General features: G+C 36.9%; 1 protein-coding gene across 1 annotated transcript; it reads right to left on the bottom strand.

Annotated features, from left to right (window-relative positions):
* Window positions 1-836: 836 nt before the first annotated feature.
* On the bottom strand, window positions 837-19,922 carry LOC18424455 (uncharacterized). Its single transcript, XM_006829042.4, has 8 exons — window positions 19,606-19,922; window positions 19,395-19,416; window positions 11,778-11,834; window positions 11,580-11,661; window positions 2,200-2,295; window positions 1,933-2,057; window positions 1,744-1,762; window positions 837-1,408 (listed from the first exon to the last, which is right to left on the bottom strand). The coding sequence occupies exons 1-8, from the start codon at window positions 19,709-19,711 to the stop codon at window positions 1,178-1,180; spliced, it is 738 nt and encodes a 245-aa protein (XP_006829105.1). The 5' UTR covers window positions 19,712-19,922; the 3' UTR covers window positions 837-1,177.
* Between the last annotated feature and the right edge of the window lie 15 nt (window positions 19,923-19,937).

The raw sequence follows: 19,937 nt of genomic DNA, 5'->3' as shown, positions 1-19,937 counted from the left end.
CATGCGCTAGTATCTTTATTTGATAATAAGATACGAAAGCCTACATTAAAAAGGGAGAAGATTTGCTTCATAAAAGCATTGAACTCGCACTCTACCAAATGCGAGTGCTAAAGTTCTTGTGCAATATAAGCCTGCAACATGAAGGTCAAGCCAAAGTCCACAGTGGTAAAGAACTAAACCAAAAATTCGAAAGGATTTTTCTATCTTTAGATAGAGAAAAGCACCACGACCTTAACTTCATATACATTCCCAAGAGCCTTAGCCTCATAAAACCATAGCCGCAAATGCAATTCACCTCCAAAACAATTCCCTAAGGAGGCCTGATTGGCAAATCTTGACCCACGGTGTTTATGGAAAACCTTCTCCATTATATTCAAATGCCTGAACAATATTCCATTGACGCGTTGGTTTTCAACAAAGACCATGCCTCACCTTCCAAAAGTGGAGATAGTGCCTAAGGCATATCATACACTTTTGATTGTACACCAGGGATTGATCTGTCAATATTTGACAGTGTTTGCCAATTGCCTTTCTGATAATCACCCATTCCCTTTCTAAAGTTATTCCTGTTTGAAACACTTTCAAAATGGTTCAGGTTCGCATTCAAAATTTCGTCAAGGCGTGGGCTTTGAAATGACATGTTCAAAGACTTCAAGGCTATTAGAGATATAAGTGCAATGCAACAACAGAAAAATGATTTCCATACCTAATGCAAAGATCTATCAAGTCATAGGAGAAAAGAGTAACAAGAACAAAATAACTGGAGAATGTAAAGATTTTTTAACTCCCACCAAGACCAAGAAGCAACGAAAAAAAAAACAAAGCACAAAAGTATGGACATGCAAATAAACACTATATAAATGCATCATGTTCGCAGCAATAACACTTAACGTCCACTCTTTAGACATATAGCCTGTATAATAATCCTCACACTAGCACATTTGCTGTCACATTCCCAAGTTTCTAATGCTCACTAAACCATGATCAAGTCCCAAGAGTATGTTCGGAACATTCATAACTGCCACATTGTAGAAACCACAAATATGTAAACCAGCAGAAATTTTGGTGTCCAAAGAACCACCATCAAACGGTTTCCTCAAATTCAAACTGAACAAAATGAGGCAACCGAAACTTTTGTTGGGAAGGTCTTGAAGAATCCAGCTTGTAATGCAAACAATCATTTGGGATAACCAGCAGGTGGGTAGCCCTGAGGAGGAGGGTATCCGTAAGGCTGGCCATAGGCTGGTTGTGCAGGGTAGGGTTGTGGTGCAGGGTAGGGAGGAGGGTAGCCAACAGGTGGAGGAACAGGCTGATCTAAACGTGACATGTGTTGCATTGGGGGCACAGCCATCACGCCTGGTGGCCCAAAGACACCATCTCTCTTATCCATCTCAACCTTGTGCTGGGTCTGCACAAATAACCCCACAAATTACCTCTCTCATAAACAAAATGGAAAGATAGTTAGTACAGTCAAACACGAATACGATAAGCTAGAATATAATACATGATCCACGACGACAATGAAAAGCTATAGTCCAGCACTGTCATCAATGCCCAGTGAGATGATGGATGGGTATGGAGTGGACCCCACAAGAACAGAACATGACTCCAAATGGTGGGTCCCATGTTCTCTCCATCAGCATCCACTTCAGTGGGCAGTGATCACCCAACGGATTATGGTTTCCATAGTCGATCAGTTATTATATACTAGTAACAATATCATTGAAGGATTCACTTAAGTACCTGCATACATGCGCAAACCCTGCAAGGCAATGGCAAAATGTCAGGTTAGATGCGTCTAATAACTTTTCAAGAGTGAGTGGAGATTCTATTCGGTATATAAACTTTGAAGAAGAAAGTTTTTCATCTACAGTTTATATTAGTAACATGAAATAGAACATTCGGATATCTGGAAGTATAAGGTAGACTTACGTGCAGTAAACAAAGTCTGCCAAACAATTCAGCAACTGTGATGCCTCTGAAATTTCACTACTTCCTACAATCATCGCAACAATTGAGAATATGCAGGCAAGTTGTTGGAGGCATACCATAAATCCCTGAAACCAGATTGTGGGTCTCAATTGCTGACTATAGAAAAGATAAATAAATTCACGACTGTTGTGCCAGCAAAGTCAAATGCCCTGTAGCACATGCAAATGAGAGAGAGAGAGAGAGAGAGAGAGAGAGAGAGAGAAATACAATAATGCAGTTGTCGCATTGTGTTGTCTGGATATTGAACTCATCTTGCAACAGAAATCGAGTTGAGGCTACAGAATTCCCAAAACAAAGGAAGACCTGTAAAAATGCATAAGGAAGACAGTCAAGTTTAAAAAAGGCAGAAAGTCCCCATCAAATCGGTGCTTCAAAAGCGAATTCATTCCAATTTGCACACCAACAATAGCTTCAATAGAAAGTGGTCATACTATGTATTTACCTGCAGTAATTGTTTTAAATGAAATTAATGGTTGCAACAATCATTGCACTCATTTTCTGCTAGTTAAGCATTTTCAATAAATTAATAATTACAAATTAATAAATTAATAATTACGAATTAATAAATTAATAATTACGCATTAATTTTCATATTTTCAAAGCGGCACCTAGGCACCCGTCTTTTACACCGACTAGGCGGGTGCCTAGCAAAAGCCGCCTAGTCCACAACTACGCATTTTTCAAAAAATGCCGCTTTAGCGGCCGCCTAGGCGGCTGGGCAGCCGAATTTTCGTTCATTGATCACAGCAAGTATGACGGACGGTCGATCGGGGGTCTGGACCATGTGGGCTGGCAGTCTTCCTAGGGGGCAGGCCCACGTGAAGCCAACTGGACAATCTCTTTCTAAACCATTTGGATAATGAGAGGTAGGCAATGTCTTGCCACTGCCACTGCCGATCATGGGGCAGATAGGGGTTAGACATGCAAATGGGCTTCACACCAATATACATGTGTCCATTGGTTGGCATGAGGTCTCGAGAATTATCTTCTCCTTTGCTTGGATGCTTGGATGGCGGTCATGACTGCTCTTGGGTTGTCGATGGCGAGCCAAGGTAATTGATCTGTTTTGGCTTATTGAAGCCATCATGGGGGTCGACTTGTTAAGCGAATCCTAGCCGTTAGAGTTGAACTCGGGGGTTTGTGTACTTTGTTACGGAACAAGGTACTGAGTTGTCAGGTAGCAGGCTGGTTATTACAAGGACGAGTGGATGATCAGGATAAAGAGGAGAAGAGGAAGGCTAGTTTGGTGCCATGTAGGGTAGAGGGGTGGTGGGATTAAGCGCCACGTGCGATCGCATGATCCCTTATATGCGAGCCCCCACTTATAGGGGTCAAATCTGCATTATCTATCTAATCTCCAGGGTTCAAAATCAACAGTGGGGAGGATTACACGTTGGGCTTCGATATTTGCTCTGTTGAAGGGCATTCTAGGGAATATTTGATTTCTTGGGATGCAGTGCAGGGGCACCTCTGGATTAAGTAAGATGTACCACTGTGATGATGCGGTTTAAGGACCCTTGACAGAAAGGCAATTTGAATTTGAAATTCCCTTGGATTGAAACTTTCGATCTCAAAGGAATTAATGCTTTGAGAGGGACTCTCTTAAGGGAGGAGAGTTTTTTTTTTTTTTTTTCATTGTGGTTATTGGGCCTGGGTGGGAGGTGGGGGGAAGGAGGGGGCAAACAGAGATTTTTCTCTGCTGAAGTGCACTTGTTCTTCCACATGGGTTGCTTAGATAGGTTATTGTTATCTAATCTAGCGCTGGACCTTTGCCATGTCAACCACTGGACCGCTGTGGACTTTGGTGCCCAGGGACCAGACCACTTACAATTCTCCTTCCACCTAACTATTGTTCTACAGCCTTCTGCGTTGTGGTCGAGACCTTTTCCATTGTCCTTGGGATGATGATCCCAACAATCATGAGCAAGATTTGGCAGTTGGACTAGCTCAAAGCTACAAAGCTAAACTCTATGACTAATGTGAATGAGAAAGGAGAACTCATCTTGCAGTTGAATAGAGGTTGTAGATTGAGGCTAAGGTGGATATCTCTACCTAGTATCTGCATTATCGTCATGTGCAATCTCCCATATTCTTCCAGCTTACCTTCAAGAGCATCCCATAGACTACTCCTATTTTTAGAATCCCGATGCCAAGCTTGGAGTGGAATACTTTCCAATAAGATTCAAAGCCTTATCTTTTTCCTTACTCCTTTCAGAAGGCTCCACGTGATGAGGTAGAGCAGAGCTCCTTTGAATCATTAGTTTGAAAGAATTTTTGCAGTTTGAAGTTCGAACCTCCTCACCAAAATGGAAGAAGAGGTACTCCCCTTCGAGTAACCTCCTGCAAGCCATTTGTGGGACACTCCATAGCCTCTGTGCCACTTACTAATGCCTCAAATGTCATGTCTGGTGGTCACGGAGAATATTGCCACTAGTGAGAGGGAGAAGAGGTGCCTCCTTTCCTTAATAATCTCCTCATCGTCGATGATGACCATAGGAGGGGTGAGTGTTTTTTTTGTTGTTGCATTGGGTCGGCCCTTGAAGGAGGGGGGGGAGGGGGGGGGGTTGTCAAGGGGTGGCCAAAATTTTGCTTGGCAAGTTTGGAGAGGAGGGGAGGGTAAAGGAGGGGCTGTATTTGTGGTTGGTATCTTTTGAATGGCATTTTTATAAGATTACGGAGGGGCCAACCAGAGGGGGGTGGAACCACAAGCCTAATGAGATGGACATAGTTGTAGCAAAGAGTAAGAAAATGAGTTGAGGCACTGCAGGGGAAGGTGCAAGGGGACATTGCTTAGGTGGTTTGCAAATAGTTGTTGGAAACACTTGAGATTTTGAATTGTTTTAGGAATCAAAATCACGGAATCACGACTGGCTAGTAGATTCTTGTTTTCAAAATTGACATTCCGTAAAAAGGCAATTCCAGGAAATAAAACTCCTACTTTATAGGAATCAAGATTCGTGACAGGCTGCAATGTCACAGGTTCCACCGGCCAAGACATGATCAACTTCTTTTTGGATGTCCAATCAACTAATTCCATGGTATTGGATGAGTCCGGTAAAGGTATCGAACCATCTATGTAACCCCAAGACTTGTTTCCTCCAAGGAAAAATGGAACCGATCAAGCTTTATAATGCTATAATTATTCCCATTCTGTTTTTGAGAGACGATCTGGATTCCTGGATTATCCATGACTAGATAAGAAGAACCTGCATATCCAGAACCAAAATGTCCTCCTGAAGGTAAGAGTTTGAGTTGGTAAGATGGTTTCTAACCCAAATGGCATTAAGATTCCTACATACATGGGGTAAAAATTCTATCCCTTTTGGAATCGAGTTTCTGACTTCTTTGGAATCAACTCATAAGGAATCAAGATTCTTTCATATGTGGAATCGAGATTATGTTACCTTTGGAATCATGTTTCTAGTTTGGTACTTCTCATAGGTTTTGAATCGTTTATTTTGTAGTTCATGACCCTATGTTTGTGTTTCTAATTTGATGGAGAGAGTAACATTATATGTGAAATCCAGATTCAACATATGTAGAATCGAGATTTAACATTTGTCATATTGAGAATCAATAAATATTAGAAAATCATTTCTATGGTGTTGGAATCAAAATTCCTGAAACAAGGAATTGGGATTTCTGACTTCACAGAAACGGATTCCGTGAAGATTCCTTGTCAAAATTACCGCATTGGGATTTTGAATCAAAATCATGACCTTGGGTAAGAGATTCTAATAACTATGGTTTTGCATCCGTTTGGATGAAGGGTACTCTAGACACTAGTGAGAGGTTTGACAAAGGGCCTTCCATTGGTAGAGGATCTAGAAATAGCCATATACAACTTCCCTTAAGGGGAGTACAAGACCGGGTGAGGCCCTCCATCACTCGAGCAGAAAGGGGGTGAGGGGAGGGAGAAGTAAGGACCTCTAAGGCTTTGCAAGGCAAGGAGCACTTTAGTCTTTTTCCCGCTCAAACGGGGGAAAAGATTGGGGGGGGGTAGTATTCGAACCCCCTTCAACTATTTTAGGGCACTTCAAACTAAAAGCATCAAAAATTTTGTGGATTTCTCAAAATTTTTTGAGGTCTTATAGTCATGAAGTTTCAGAAATCAATTCAATCCTAACTTCTTTTCTTATATGATTTGTTGTGAACTGTCAAGAGAGATTATATGAGGATATTTTGGCATTGGAGCTGACTTGTAGGTATGTGCTAACCGGTTTAGCCCTATACCACTAATATTTCGATTTTGGATACGTTATTGACACATTATATATATATATATATATATATATATATATATAAGAAAACACTACGCAACGCCTACAGGCGAAAATGAACAGTGATTTCTTCTACTCCCATCATCGTCCAAAGTTCATTGCGTGGTCACGATTGTCCGGAAGTGTTTTATTTTTCATTTTTTTTCTACAAATCGGAATGACCTAAAATTTGGAACGTGTATTCATCAAAAATAGAGGAATCTTTGAAAAATATAAAAAAAAAAATTTACATGAAAAAAATTGACCAAAATACCCCCGAAACTTTTTGGGAGATTGTGGTAAATTTTTTTTTTTTCGCGGATAATTTTTTTTATATTTTTATTAGATGTGCCTCAGTAAGATGTATATACACTCCAAATTTCAGGTTATTCCGATTTATAGAAAAAAAATGAAAAATAAAACACTATCGGACAATCGTGACCGCGCGATGAAACTTTGATGGTGATGAGGGTAGGCGAAATCACTCCTGAAATGTGACAGACTATTCTTATACTATATATAGAATTAATTCAAAACTTTATGCTATATATTGCACCAAAACTAATATTTCTTTGAAAATTTTGGAATTTGCACAAAGTCTACTCACAACTTATATTAACATGAAGGTCTATATATATACAATTTTGATTACAAAAGTTATAAAAACAAATTTGATCCTGACTACGAACCTCTTCCAAGCTACTCCTTCTATACATACACAAAATAAGGCTACCATTACTCTAAAAATAATTCATAATAGTTTGATGAGTTTTGGCTACTCAATAAGTAATCATCATAGTTCTTAAAAAAATCATGGTCGGAAAATGTAAATATTTTGCATGTTAAAATAATATGAGGAAGATCACACATGAAGAACAGTTTTAAGTAGAAACACATAATTTCAATATAATCCAAAAGATTTGAATGCATATATAAATCTTTTAACAGAAATGCATAATTCAGAAGATTGCACAAAGTACCCTACTGGCGTTCCCAGTAGGTCACTTATATACCCCACCAGCGTCCTGGATGAGTTCATGTAATCCCTGCAAGTCCATTCATACCTCACCGGCGTACCGGATGAGTCCACTTAATCCCTACCGACGCACCGCATAGATCCACTTATACCTCACCGACGTAGTCCACTTAGTCCTTACCGGCATACCCGGTAGGTCCACTAGTATATTTAAAGTATCTCTAAAACTCTTTAAACATCAAGAAGCATCAATATCGTATACTCAAATATCCTTGAAATTATTAACATGAATTCTTATGAAGCAATCGATATCAATCACTTTTAGTATCCTTTCCATAAATAACCAATCAATCATATGGGCTATAGTAGCAGTTCTAAGAGACTTTCTTGAATCTAAAGATAATAAGCAGTCTATTGACAATAAAAGAAATCTTATGGAAATCTAAAATTAAATACTAAATTTTTTTTCAACTATCTAAAATCCAAAAATATTATAATTTTTCAAATAATCATGTTACAGGAACATGTAAAACTTACAGCGTCTAAGATTTACAAATGGAAATATTACAATTTAATTAAAAACAAAAATACAAAATTTAAATAACTATTTTACAGGAAAACAAAGGCATTTGCACTCAACACTTACAATATCAAAAATTCATACCGATAGAAATAATACTGACAGACAGAAATACAAATTTTTAAATAATTGTTTTACAGGAAAATGAGATCACTTGCTTTTATATGTCACGAGATGGGTATGTTGTTACTATTATTAAAAGCATAATATATCATGAGAGTATAATAATGAGAATATTATTAAGCATAATATTATCAAGAGAGTATGATGATAAAAATATTATTAAAATCGTAATATCATCATGAGAGTATAAGTAGAACATTTTCCTGATATATGAAAATAAGTGATCTTGTTTTCCTGTAAAATAGTTATTTAAAAATTGGTATTTCTGTCTATCAGTATGAATTTTAGATATTGTAAGTGTTGAGTGCAAATGGCTTTGTTTTCCTGTAAAATGCTTATTTAAATTTTGTATTTTTGTGTTTAATTAAATTGTAATATTTCCATCTGTAAATCTTAGATGCTATAAGTTTTGTAATATGATTATTTGAAAAAATATAATATTTCAGGATTTTAAACAGTTGAAAAAAAAATTCAGTATTTAATTCTGGATTTCCATAAGATTTCTTTTATTATCAATAGACTGTTTATCATGTTTAGATTCGAGAAAGTCTCTCAGAATTGCTACTATAGCCCATATGATTGACTGGTTATTTATGGAAAGGACAGTAAAAGTGACTGATATCGATTGCTTCATAAGAATTCATGTTAATAATTTCAAAGATATTTTGAATATATAATATTGATGCTTCCTGATGTTTAAAGAGTTTCAGAGATTCTTTAAATATACAAGTGGACTTATCCGGTACACCGGTAGAAATTAAGTGGACTCATCCGGTACGCCGATGAGGTATAAGTGGACCTATCCGGTACGTCGGTAGGGATTAAGTGGACTTATCCGATACGTCGATGAAGTATGAATGGACCTGCAGGGATTAAGTGGACCCATTCAGGATGCTAGTGCAGTATATAAGTGACCTACTTGGGACATCAATAGGGTACTTTGTTTAATCTTTTCGATTATACATTTCTGTTAAAAGATTTATATATGCATTCAAATCTTTTGGATTATATTGAAATTGTGTGTTTCTACTTAAAATTGTTCTCCATGGGTGCTCTTCCTCGTATTGTTTCAACATGCAAAATATTTACATTTTCTAACACATGATTTTTTTTAAGGACTATGATGATCACTTACTGAGTAGCCAAAACTCATCAAACTATTGTGAATTATTTTCAAAGTAATGGCAACCTTATGGTGCGTATGTACAGAAGGAGTAGCTTGGAAGAAGTTTGTAGTCAAAATCAAATTTGTTTTTATAACTTTTGTAATCAAAATTGTATATATATAGACATTCATGTTAATATAAGTTGTGAGTAGACTTTGTACAAATTCGAAAACTTTAAAAGAAATATCAGTTTTGGTGCAATATATCGCATAAAGTTCTTAATTAATTCTATATATAGTATAAGAATAGTCTTTCACACCTCAGGAATATTAGTAAACTTGGGGTGTGACAATATATATATATATGGAAGTATCTACAAAACGCCTAGAGGTGAAGTTCTACCAGTGATTCAAAAAGCAGACCGCCTAGCGCCTAGGCGCTCCAGAAGACCTGAGCGCATCACCCAAGCCTAAGTGGCCAATCTGGGTGGCAGTCCCTGGGCGGCCGCCTAGGCGGTACGAAACCTGCCTAGGCGGGCGGCGCCCAAGGCCTGGGCCCCACCTAGGCGGTACGAAACCCGCCTAGGCGGTTGCCCCACCTAGGGGCGAAAATTTTTCTTTTTTCTAAGTTGACAAAAACTAATCAAAATATCACCCATTGATATTAGATTTAATTTTTGATGTTTTATAAATCTATTGAGGGGTTTTTTGAAAGATTTTGAGTCCTTAGAAACATATTTGACTGGGCATCCTTTTTGGATTCAACTGGACCGCTCAGGTTTTGGGGGCCCGCCTAGGCGCCAGGTGACCTGGACCCCCTAGGCCGCCTAGAACCTGCCTAACACTTTTTGAAACTATGAGTTCTAGAGTACTTCACCTACACCTCATCACCGTCCAAAGTTCATCACATGATCACAATTATCCGATAGTATTTGAATTTTTTATAATTATTGTATTAATCAGATTTATCTAAAATTTGGGACGTGTGTATATATGACTAAGTCGCACCAAAATAAAATACTAAAAAAATAATAGACATAAAATAAAATGACCAAATTACGCATAAAACTTTATAGGGGTATTTTTGTTCAATTTTTATCATTCCAATTATTTGTTTTATATGTTATTCATGTGCATCTCACTCAGATGCACATATCTACAAAATTTCAGATCATTATGATTTGTAAAAAAAATATTAAAATTTAAACACTATCAGACATCTGTGATCGTGTGATAAACTTTAAACGGTGATAAAGCTGTAGGTGAAATACCGTAGAACTTCACCTATAGGCGTTTTGTAGTGTTTTCCGATATATATATATATATATATATATATAAAACGCAAATGATCTCATATCATTATGCCATTGTAATATAACAAAATCACACTTGTAGAAACCATGTTTGTGGTATCTTTATGACCCCTTCTCTTCATCCTAATAATCAATATCAAAGAAAATAAAAATCAATTTGCACACCGAATATGGTCAAAATGAGTTCCCTCCAACAATGAATCTAGACCATCTATTTTTTAATTTCAAGATGTAGGCCTTTACGAATTCAAAATAAATTTTTTCTTTTTTAACATTGTTAATACAATTATAATAAAGCCATCTAAAGATGTTGGAAAGAAAAAAAATACTACTAAGATAGATCTAAGCAATTCACCAAAGTGGACAACCTCTATTAATTGGGCTAAGAAAACATTTTCTAAGGTGTGTTTTCAAATTTTGCTTTTTTATAATTGTTCATTAGAATGAAAAGAATGTATATTTCAAAAACGACCCAAATTGAATCTGGGCCGATCTGACGATCACAGATGTCCAATAGTGTTTGAATTTTAATTGTTTTTCTACAAATCCAAATCACTTGAAATTTTAGGTGTATGTTCTTCTCATCAAGGCACACCTAATAAAAATATAAAAAAATTTATTCGCAAAAACATAATTGACCAAAATACACTAAAAGTTTACAGGGGTATTTTGGTCAATTTTTTCTTGTAAAATATTTTTTTAATATTTTTCCAATATTCACCTAATTTTGATAAACAGATGCTTATAATTTCAAGTGATTTAGATTTATAAAAAAAAAAATTAAAATTCAAACACTACCGGACATCCGTGATCGTCAGATCGGCCCAAATTCAATCTGAGCCATTGGCGCATTTAACTTATATAAGCTAGGATGCACACCTTATCTTTTTTCTATATATATATATATGCAAACATGTGCATTTGAAGAGTACGTGTGTTTGTGCGCACATGGGTGTGAGTGTGTGTGTTTTTCCTTTTTAGGATTTTGTTTTTTTTGAGGGGGTGGGGGGGGGGTTGTCCCCGAAACCCAGGCACCCACCTAATCCAAAGGTCCTAGACCTCCCCGACCTCCTAGGCAACCGTAGCATTTTCTTGAGCATTGGGGTAAGAACCACTGTAGTCTCACGAAGATGGGGTATCTCTTTACACTCAATCATCTACAACCAAATGCACATACTCATGTTTTGCACATCACATCTAAAAGAGGTTAGAAAAAATTTAATTTGTGAACCTCAGTGCATAGACAAAATTCTGGACAGCGGCTTTCTCCACATCTTCCACTACAAGGCATGTATCCAGCACAACATACATATCTGTAGAAAAGAATAGTAGCCACTAAGGAAAACAATCACTGGACCATTCTTGTAATGCAAAGGGCAAAAACAAGCAAAGAGAAGAAGTGCTCAAGGTAAACTATAACAGTGAATACCTTGTCATATCATTGTAGAGAGCTCTTTTGCGAAGCAAGTATGATGCACATGGAGCACTGCCATCACATAAAGAGAATAAGACTGGCTCAGAGTCAAAAGTTTGGTTTCTAATGAAACTTATTTGCATGCATATTATCAGAAAAACCAGCAACGGAAGAAATTTCCCTCTTCCAATGACTTAAAAAATTATTAAGAGACATTACTCAACTGTCTATGAATGATTAAGAAGAACCTAAAGAGATCAAAGACATTTTCAAGCCATGATATGGATCTGATTTCAATGTATAATCTTCTCAAATATGCTAAACCCTGATATCTAATCCACCTCTTGCCTATACAGCAGCAAAAACAGTAATATACAAGGCTGATTGTTCTGAGTGCAAGCGATTTCATTATGGATCTGATTTCAAAGTATAATCTTCTCAAATATGCTAAACCCTGATATCTAATCCACCTCTTGCCTATACAGCGGCAAAAACACCAATATACAAGGCTGATTGTTTTGAGTGTATGTAATTTCATCACTTTTTTACCATTAGGCTGAAAGATTAACTTCAAGAAATGGAGTTTAGTTGGAGACAATATACATATGAAATGACTCATTATCCCAATTATATAATCAAAATATATATGTCCAGGGTAGGAACATAGATTCAATAAATTTCAAAAGATATAAATTGCACAAACCCACAGAATAATTAAAGAGAGGAGGGAACATTTCTAGGAACTAAAGAGGCAAACAGACAAATAGATTCTCTTCCACGAGGAAACAAGAAGGTATGGTCATGGGAGTGGGAGTGTTGAGTTTGGGACCAAGAATACCACACAAGTGCAAAGGTTTCCGGAACAAAGCTTTCCACAGGTGTGCACAACAGATGTAACTCCCACTCATGTAAGAAGATAGACAGAGCCTAATATGATGAGGGAACTGAAGCAATGCGTCCAATCACATTTGAGGTCTGAAAAGACTGCAAAAGGGGGTTTTATCATAAGTCACAATGCAAGGAAGAACTACCCAGTTGAGGCGTAAACTCATGGGACCATATGCATAATGACAAGGGCATATGATGTACACAAATAATCTAGTACATTTTACCATGCCAGGATGGATTTTTCAGATATTCGTTGCAGGTTATTAGCTCACTGAAGAGTAGTATAGGGATCACCATGGAAGCATTAATCTTGGGGATGGAAATTGCACTTGAAAGTGAGATTTCTGCAACAAAATTTTCCACGGGTATGCCAAAGCCATAGCACTCAAATGGCATACGCATATGCAACTCATAATTTTAAACAAATTCGACTAGAGGGTTTTGGACAAATTGGTTTAGAGGTGGGTTCTGTGCCAAAAGTTTCCATGAATTCTGAATGAGCAAAATAACAAATCGGGATTTGTGTAGCCGACCTCAAATAGTTGGGAAAAGGATCTAATGATGATGACAACTAGAGAGCTTTGGAAAGGATACCCATACAGGTCAAAAGACTTTTTTCTTAATTCATTATCAATACCTTGAGGTAAATATGCATGCTTCTCAACAGACTCATACACAATTGACCATTGTAAGAAGTAAATACCCAATGTAGGAGACACAAAATAAATTGATACAGTCAAGTCTCCAGTTCTTAATTACCAAAAACCCAACCCCACTACAAGGAGATTTTTAGGCAGTTGGCGGCCCACTTAGGAACCTTGATCATGAGGATTAGGAGCAGGACCTTGAATGGAATGCAATCCTCAATCACTTAGGATCGCATCCTTTACCATAAGGGATTGCAATGCGATTAGTCATAGAAGAATGCGTTCTCTCAAAAATATAGATCCCCTGAAACATGGGTTCAGGGTCCCACAGGTCTAGGCTCTGATACCCAACTATAGCAGAAATGTATCACAATGCAGTCAAGGCTGCACGCTATTCATTACACATGAACACAATTTGTGAGTCGAAAATCAGATAATTTTAACTTAGAATTGTCATGAATACAATGCATGTTATAAAGAGTAGTAACCTTGGGACAAGAGTTTATTTAGAAATACATATAATGGCAATGATCCAGTGAAGAAAACAACTGGTGTGTATTTGAAAAAAAAAGGATATGAAATTCAGAGAAATGCAAAAACATAACTTGCAATTGTCGAAACTCCCACATATCAACAAACAAGTAGACAATATGATTTAGTGTGACACATACACACGCACCACACCGCACTTATAAAAATAGGCAAATAACAAAGATTAGAGACATGATTTTATTTTATTTTTTTTTGATACTTGATATGTGGTTTTATGAACAGAGATTATAAAGATGACTACAATCAATCACTCACTCACTATACTGTAGCAGTGTGTAAATATAAATAAATATATATGACAGTATAATATTGTATGTCATGGTTACCGGAATCGTCCACCCTAGGTACTGGAATCACGATTCCGTGTTTCTGTGAAGGAATCGCCACAAATCCCAATTCTTGGAAGTTGAAAATCACAATTCTATGTTTTTTTTAATCTAATCTTGATGTCTTTGGAATCCGGATTCTACCTCACCAAAATTTCCAATTCATGAGTACACCAAACCGTGATTCAACGGATATGAGACCTTGCTTCCAATTTTTAGGAATAGCTTGGAACTTCTTAAACTTTATTTGAAAATTTTTGTTATTTAAAATTTATTAATAATTAGTACATGATTGAAGTATAAAAACTCTACGGGTACTGGCAAACTCTAGTTTACATCATTCCTAAATTTCATGAATTTGTAATAATCTCTTATTGTGAACCATACATTATTAATGAATAAAGTAATTTTGTTTTCTACTCTAGGAGAGTACTCAATCTGTGATAAAGGACACTCAATACATTGACTCCATTGTTAGGGAAGGGTTGTCAACGACATCATGCCAACAATAGGGGAGCCTTGATACGCATATTCAACACATGGAGTCCAATGCTAAGGAATTCTTGCTTATAGATAATTTAAAACCTTAAATCTTTAGCCTTTTGGAACGCGTTTTATAGATAATTTAAAACCTTAAATCTTTTGCCTTTTGGAACGCGTTTTGTGATAATTTCTGGCCAGGCTCCAAGGGGTTTGGGGCACGATTCTCGTAAGCTTGGAATCTCGGTTCCAAGTTGATGGGATAGTGGTTCCAAAAAGGTAAGAATCTCGACTCCTTTTGGATAGGAGTGCAATTCCCAAATGGTAGAAATTTCACTTCATGTAAGATGCATTGTATGGACGGCAATTCAAAAAATATGAATCATTTGGCCACCCTCAATTTTGTAATTCTGATTCCTGAAATGATTGGGAAAAATGGTTGTTTCCAACAACTATATTGTGTGTATAAGAAATGATATTGTTAGCCATGTCGCTTAAGGAACAGTGTACACCCAATGGCTCAGAATAATCTAAGTTGATCAAATGGACGGCCAATTTTGCGCACTCAATAATTTGAATTTTAAAACTTTGTTTTCTACAAACTAGATTGATCTAAAATTTTGTAGGTGTGTGAGTCTCACTTGGACACACTTACAAAGTAATAAAAATCCATTTTGGAAAATTCATTCACCCGCTCGCGGGCACCTAGGCAGACCACCTAGGCAACCAGAGGCCCTGGGCGCATCGCCTAGGGCTAGTAAGGCAGGCATGGGGCTTATGTTACAAGGCGGGCACGTAGGAGCCCCGTGATAATTACAAAAAGGGGGGCACGTCGGGGCAATTTCCATCATTTTTCCCCCCATTTTTTTTAATTTACGATATTTTAGGGTCATTTTAACCCCCCAAAACCCTACTAGCACAAATTTAGAGGAAAAAAAAACTCACAAATCTGGAATTTCTGTGAAAAATCAAAGATCGAGCAAAAATATAAAATTTTCAATTTGTTGTGAAATCGAAAGGTAGCTCTGAGAAGAGGTTTTTGGCAACCAAAACTCCCCCTTTCGAAGCTTTAAAGACTTCCACTTTAAAAGTTAGATAATTTCAAGTTCTGGATTAGGGTTTTATGAGATATTTATACATATTATCTTTTTCTTTTTTTGTGATATTTGTGTTTTATTTCATCTTTAGAATGTGATTCAGTTTTAACGTGTTTTAGTTTTTTTTTTTTTTTTAACAAATTTAAATTATGATTTGCGACCCAAAATTCATTAAACCTAATCAAATCAAACATAATTTTCTCCCTAACTTTTCCGTTCATTATTTTGGTATTACTTGTGATTTTTTTTCAACTTTAGTATATGGATTTGCATAGTTTAGGTGTGTTTTAAGTTTTTAAGCTTCTTAGTTCAACATTGAAATTAGGATTAGGATTTGAAATCCAAAGTTCAATAAACTTAAACCTAAACCCAAACCCAAGTTCTACCTCTAACTTTGTCATTCTTTATTGTTTATTTTATCTATTTGTTTATATTTTTTACAACATTAGAATGTTGATAGATTGTTGTTGTTTGGTTTATCATGTTGTTTCTAACTTTCTAATTGTGGATTTTTTTGCACAAATTCAACTAAGAATATGGATTGACAAGATTGATATTTTGATTGTTTGAAAATTGAAACTTTGAGCATATTTTTATTTTTTCTTCTACTTTTGAGTTTTGATTTGTCCTTCACATTTTTTTTGGGTGAACGCTCAGGTTTGGTTTGTGATTTATGATTTGGACGTGTCCTATTTACGTGAAGATGTTATCTTCAAGATCTACAAATAAAAGCTCGGATACAGATTGGAAGTCTGGCTTTTGTCCCGACCCTAAGGGTGAAAAAAAAGTGCAATGCAAATTTTGCAATAATTGTTACAATGTTGGTATTAATCAGTTGAAGAAACACTTAGCCAACATTAGAGGGGGTGGCCTGATGCAAACAAGTACCCCAATCTGTAACGCAAGAAATGTTAGATTATCATGCAAACAAGTACCCCAATCTGTAAAGCAAGAAATGTTAGATTATCTAGAGGGGGTAAGGAAAAAGAAACAACCGGCCTCAAAGAAAGAAGCTCATCTCCTCAAGATAGTTGATATTTTTGAAGTAGAGGCAGATGATGATGTACCGGCTGCTGCTGAGGGCCCAAGTAGTAGGCAACGACTCCAAGGAGGGGGTTTTCGGTATAAGAGGCCCAAAACAAGGGGGCCTATAGATTCTTTCTCCCACCCTCCTAACCCTGAGGTTGATATGAGAGAGAAGGGCCAGACAACCATTGAGAGACAATATAAGATTAAGGATAGCGATAGAGTGTCTCAGTATGTGGCTCAATGGTTTTACAAGAATGGAATTCCCTTCAATACAATGACATGCAAGAGCTTCAAAGTCATGTTTGAAGCTCCTAGTCAGTATAGGCCACGCTATAATGCCCCAACTCTTTGTGAGTTGAAGGGTCCCTTGCTAAAAAGAAGAAAATGAGATCACAAATACATACATGAAGACACATAAGGAAGCATGGGGAACATACGGGGTCACAATAAGGACTTCTTTTTATGGAGTGATAGAAAGAGCTGCAGTATTATGAACTTTATGGTTAATTGTCCCTTACGGAATGTTCCTTAGCTCTATAAATGCATCTGATAAGTATCATGATACAGAATTCCTTTTTCAAGCTGTAGATAAGATTACAGATGAGGTGGGGAAAGAGTATGGGGTTTAAGTAGTCACGGGTTTGGCCACATTGAACTTGACTGCAGGCAGTTTATTGATGAGCAAGAAGCCCCATATTTTTCGGACACCATGCGCAGCACATTGCATTGACCTTAATCTTTAGGCCTTTACAAAGAAGGCACAATTCAAAATACCTTCATCAAAGCAAGGAAAGTATCGGTGTTCATATATAACCACACCTGCATAAGTCGATTTATATTTTTTCATATTACATTTTACAACTAGTTGTTTTTCATCATAATACTAAGTAGTTAGTTACTAACTTAAGTGTTATTTATGCTCATGTAAATACGTATTGTTCCTCATGAAGAGATACACAGACAAGGAGTTGCTGAGGCCTGGGAATACAAGATTTGCCACCGCATTTCTTTGCCTACAATCTATTTAAAGCCAAAGAGTAAAGCTCAAAAAAAATGTTTGTTTCAGAGAAGTGGACCAAAAGCAAGTGGTCCAAAACTAGTAAGGGGAAGGAGATTGTAAATACTAGTTTAGATGTTAGATTTTTGCAACGGGGGCAAATTTGCCATTGCTGTTATGGGCCCAACGGTGGAAGTGTTGAGAATGGTGGATGGGGAAAAGCAACCACCCATGAGGCATATATCCATATGGCAATGGAGATAGTCAGAGAGGACATAAAGACTAAATTAAACAATGAAGAAGATAGGTATGCCCCATTCTTGAAAATAATGGATGACGAGTGGGTTAGGCAGTTGGACAGGACCTTGCACCTTGCAGGGTATTTTCTTAACCCTAGATATTTCTATGCTGACCAAGAAGTGCGAATCAGAATTGCTTCATGGCAGCAATTAATCAGTGCACCATGAAACTCATAAAGTCCCAGATGTACAAAATAGAGTCTCAACTGATCTCAAAAAGTATAGGCTATCTGTAGGGTCACTTGGCTAAGAATTGGCAGTTGGGCGAAGTGCAAAGATTCCTGAAGGTGTGCTTTAAACTTTTAATGATTAGATTCTTAAAAGTATTCTTTAATCTCTATGTTCAAGTTTTCTCTGAGTTCTAAGTCCTATTCTCCTTTTGTTTCTTTATTGTCTAGCTTCATGGTGGGCAACTCATGGTGGATCAGCCCATGACCTACAATAGATGGCTAATCGTATTTTTAATTTGACTTGTAGCTCATCCGATTACGGGTGGAACTTCAGGACATTCGAAATGGTAGAGTACTACATAAACGCATTCGATAATGTGGGTGCTACCAGTCTGATACAGGGTTTAAAGCTGGCCTGAGGAATGTGTAAATCAAAACCACCTCCTCATTCTTAGCTGTTGATACATTGCAAAAAAATTTGTTAGACTTGGAAAGAAAGAAACACTGGCCAAAGTTGAGAGAGACAAGATGAGACTATGAAATGAGAAGCTAACAATTTTAAGTGAAGCTAACCAGCTGTTGGGCCTTGTAAAGTTAGGCTAACTGAATTTGTCAGCAGAGATGACGAAGAAATGGCTGAAGATATCAATATTCTAAAGTTCATAAGATAAGAGCCCAGAATAGAGGAGGAGGAGACTGAAGTTTTGCTCTAGTTTTGGTAGAGAAAGGTACGGGTCCTTCAATCGTGGTTGTTCAAGTGTTTATGAAGTTATTGAATGAGGAAACGCATTGCAAGGAATCCAAAAGTAAGAAGATGTAGCTAAAGTGCACAGAAGTGGATGATTTCTTAATGGAATTCTTCTACTTAAAGATAAGTAAAAAATAAAAAGTAAAAAGACAAAAAACAAAAACAAAAAAAGAATGCTAAGCATGCTTTGCTGATGGAATTCTTCAAATTCATAACACTCTATATTTAATCAGCTGGTAAAAAATGATATCTTGATCCAAATTAAACAAACTTCACAAAGAGCATTCTTCTATTCCTCAAATTTTCCACCTAATCCATAGTATTAAATGTCATCTTCCGAAAGAAAACAACCAAGAAATCCACCCCTACGAAACCAAACGAGCGAGGAAAACTACTCACCACCACAGCGCAAAGCAGCAATCTGCAAAATGCAGGACCAATAAGCGAACACAATCATCAGAATCAGAGACAGAGTCAAAAGAACAATGCTACAAAGGAAGAAGCAAAGAAGAATTTCTCAATTCACTCTAAATTCTCAAAACCTCGCATCTGAACAGAAAAAACGAAATAAGAAAAACAGAAACAAAAGAGAAAAGAGAGGAAACCTTACAGGGAAGATCGGCCTGCATGGTGCTCATGAGATCTGTATGCCATAGATTCCTGTAACTCTGGCGAACCTGCATCTTGTTCATGGCATCTTGAGAAGCCGATGCCATGGCTCCAAACCCACGGATCGCTCACAATAACAGGGAACAAAGATCAAACAATAATAAGAGGGAACAAAGATCAAACAAACAGTGAAAAACCAGAGAGAAAGAGAGGAGAACTAATTCTTCTGAGCCCTGAATTTTAAAAAGTCAATGGAAAAAAAAAAAAAAAAATCAATGGAAGGAATAATATTTAAAAATGGAAAATAGCTTTGATTCCTTCAATTCAATTGGC

Source organism: Amborella trichopoda, chromosome 9 (genome assembly GCF_054954075.1).
Source record: "Amborella trichopoda isolate Santa Cruz 75 chromosome 9, AtrichopodaSantaCruz75HAP2 v2.0, whole genome shotgun sequence".
NCBI lineage: Eukaryota > Viridiplantae > Streptophyta > Magnoliopsida > Amborellales > Amborellaceae > Amborella > Amborella trichopoda.
This window is presented reverse-complemented; position numbering and strand designations above follow the sequence as displayed.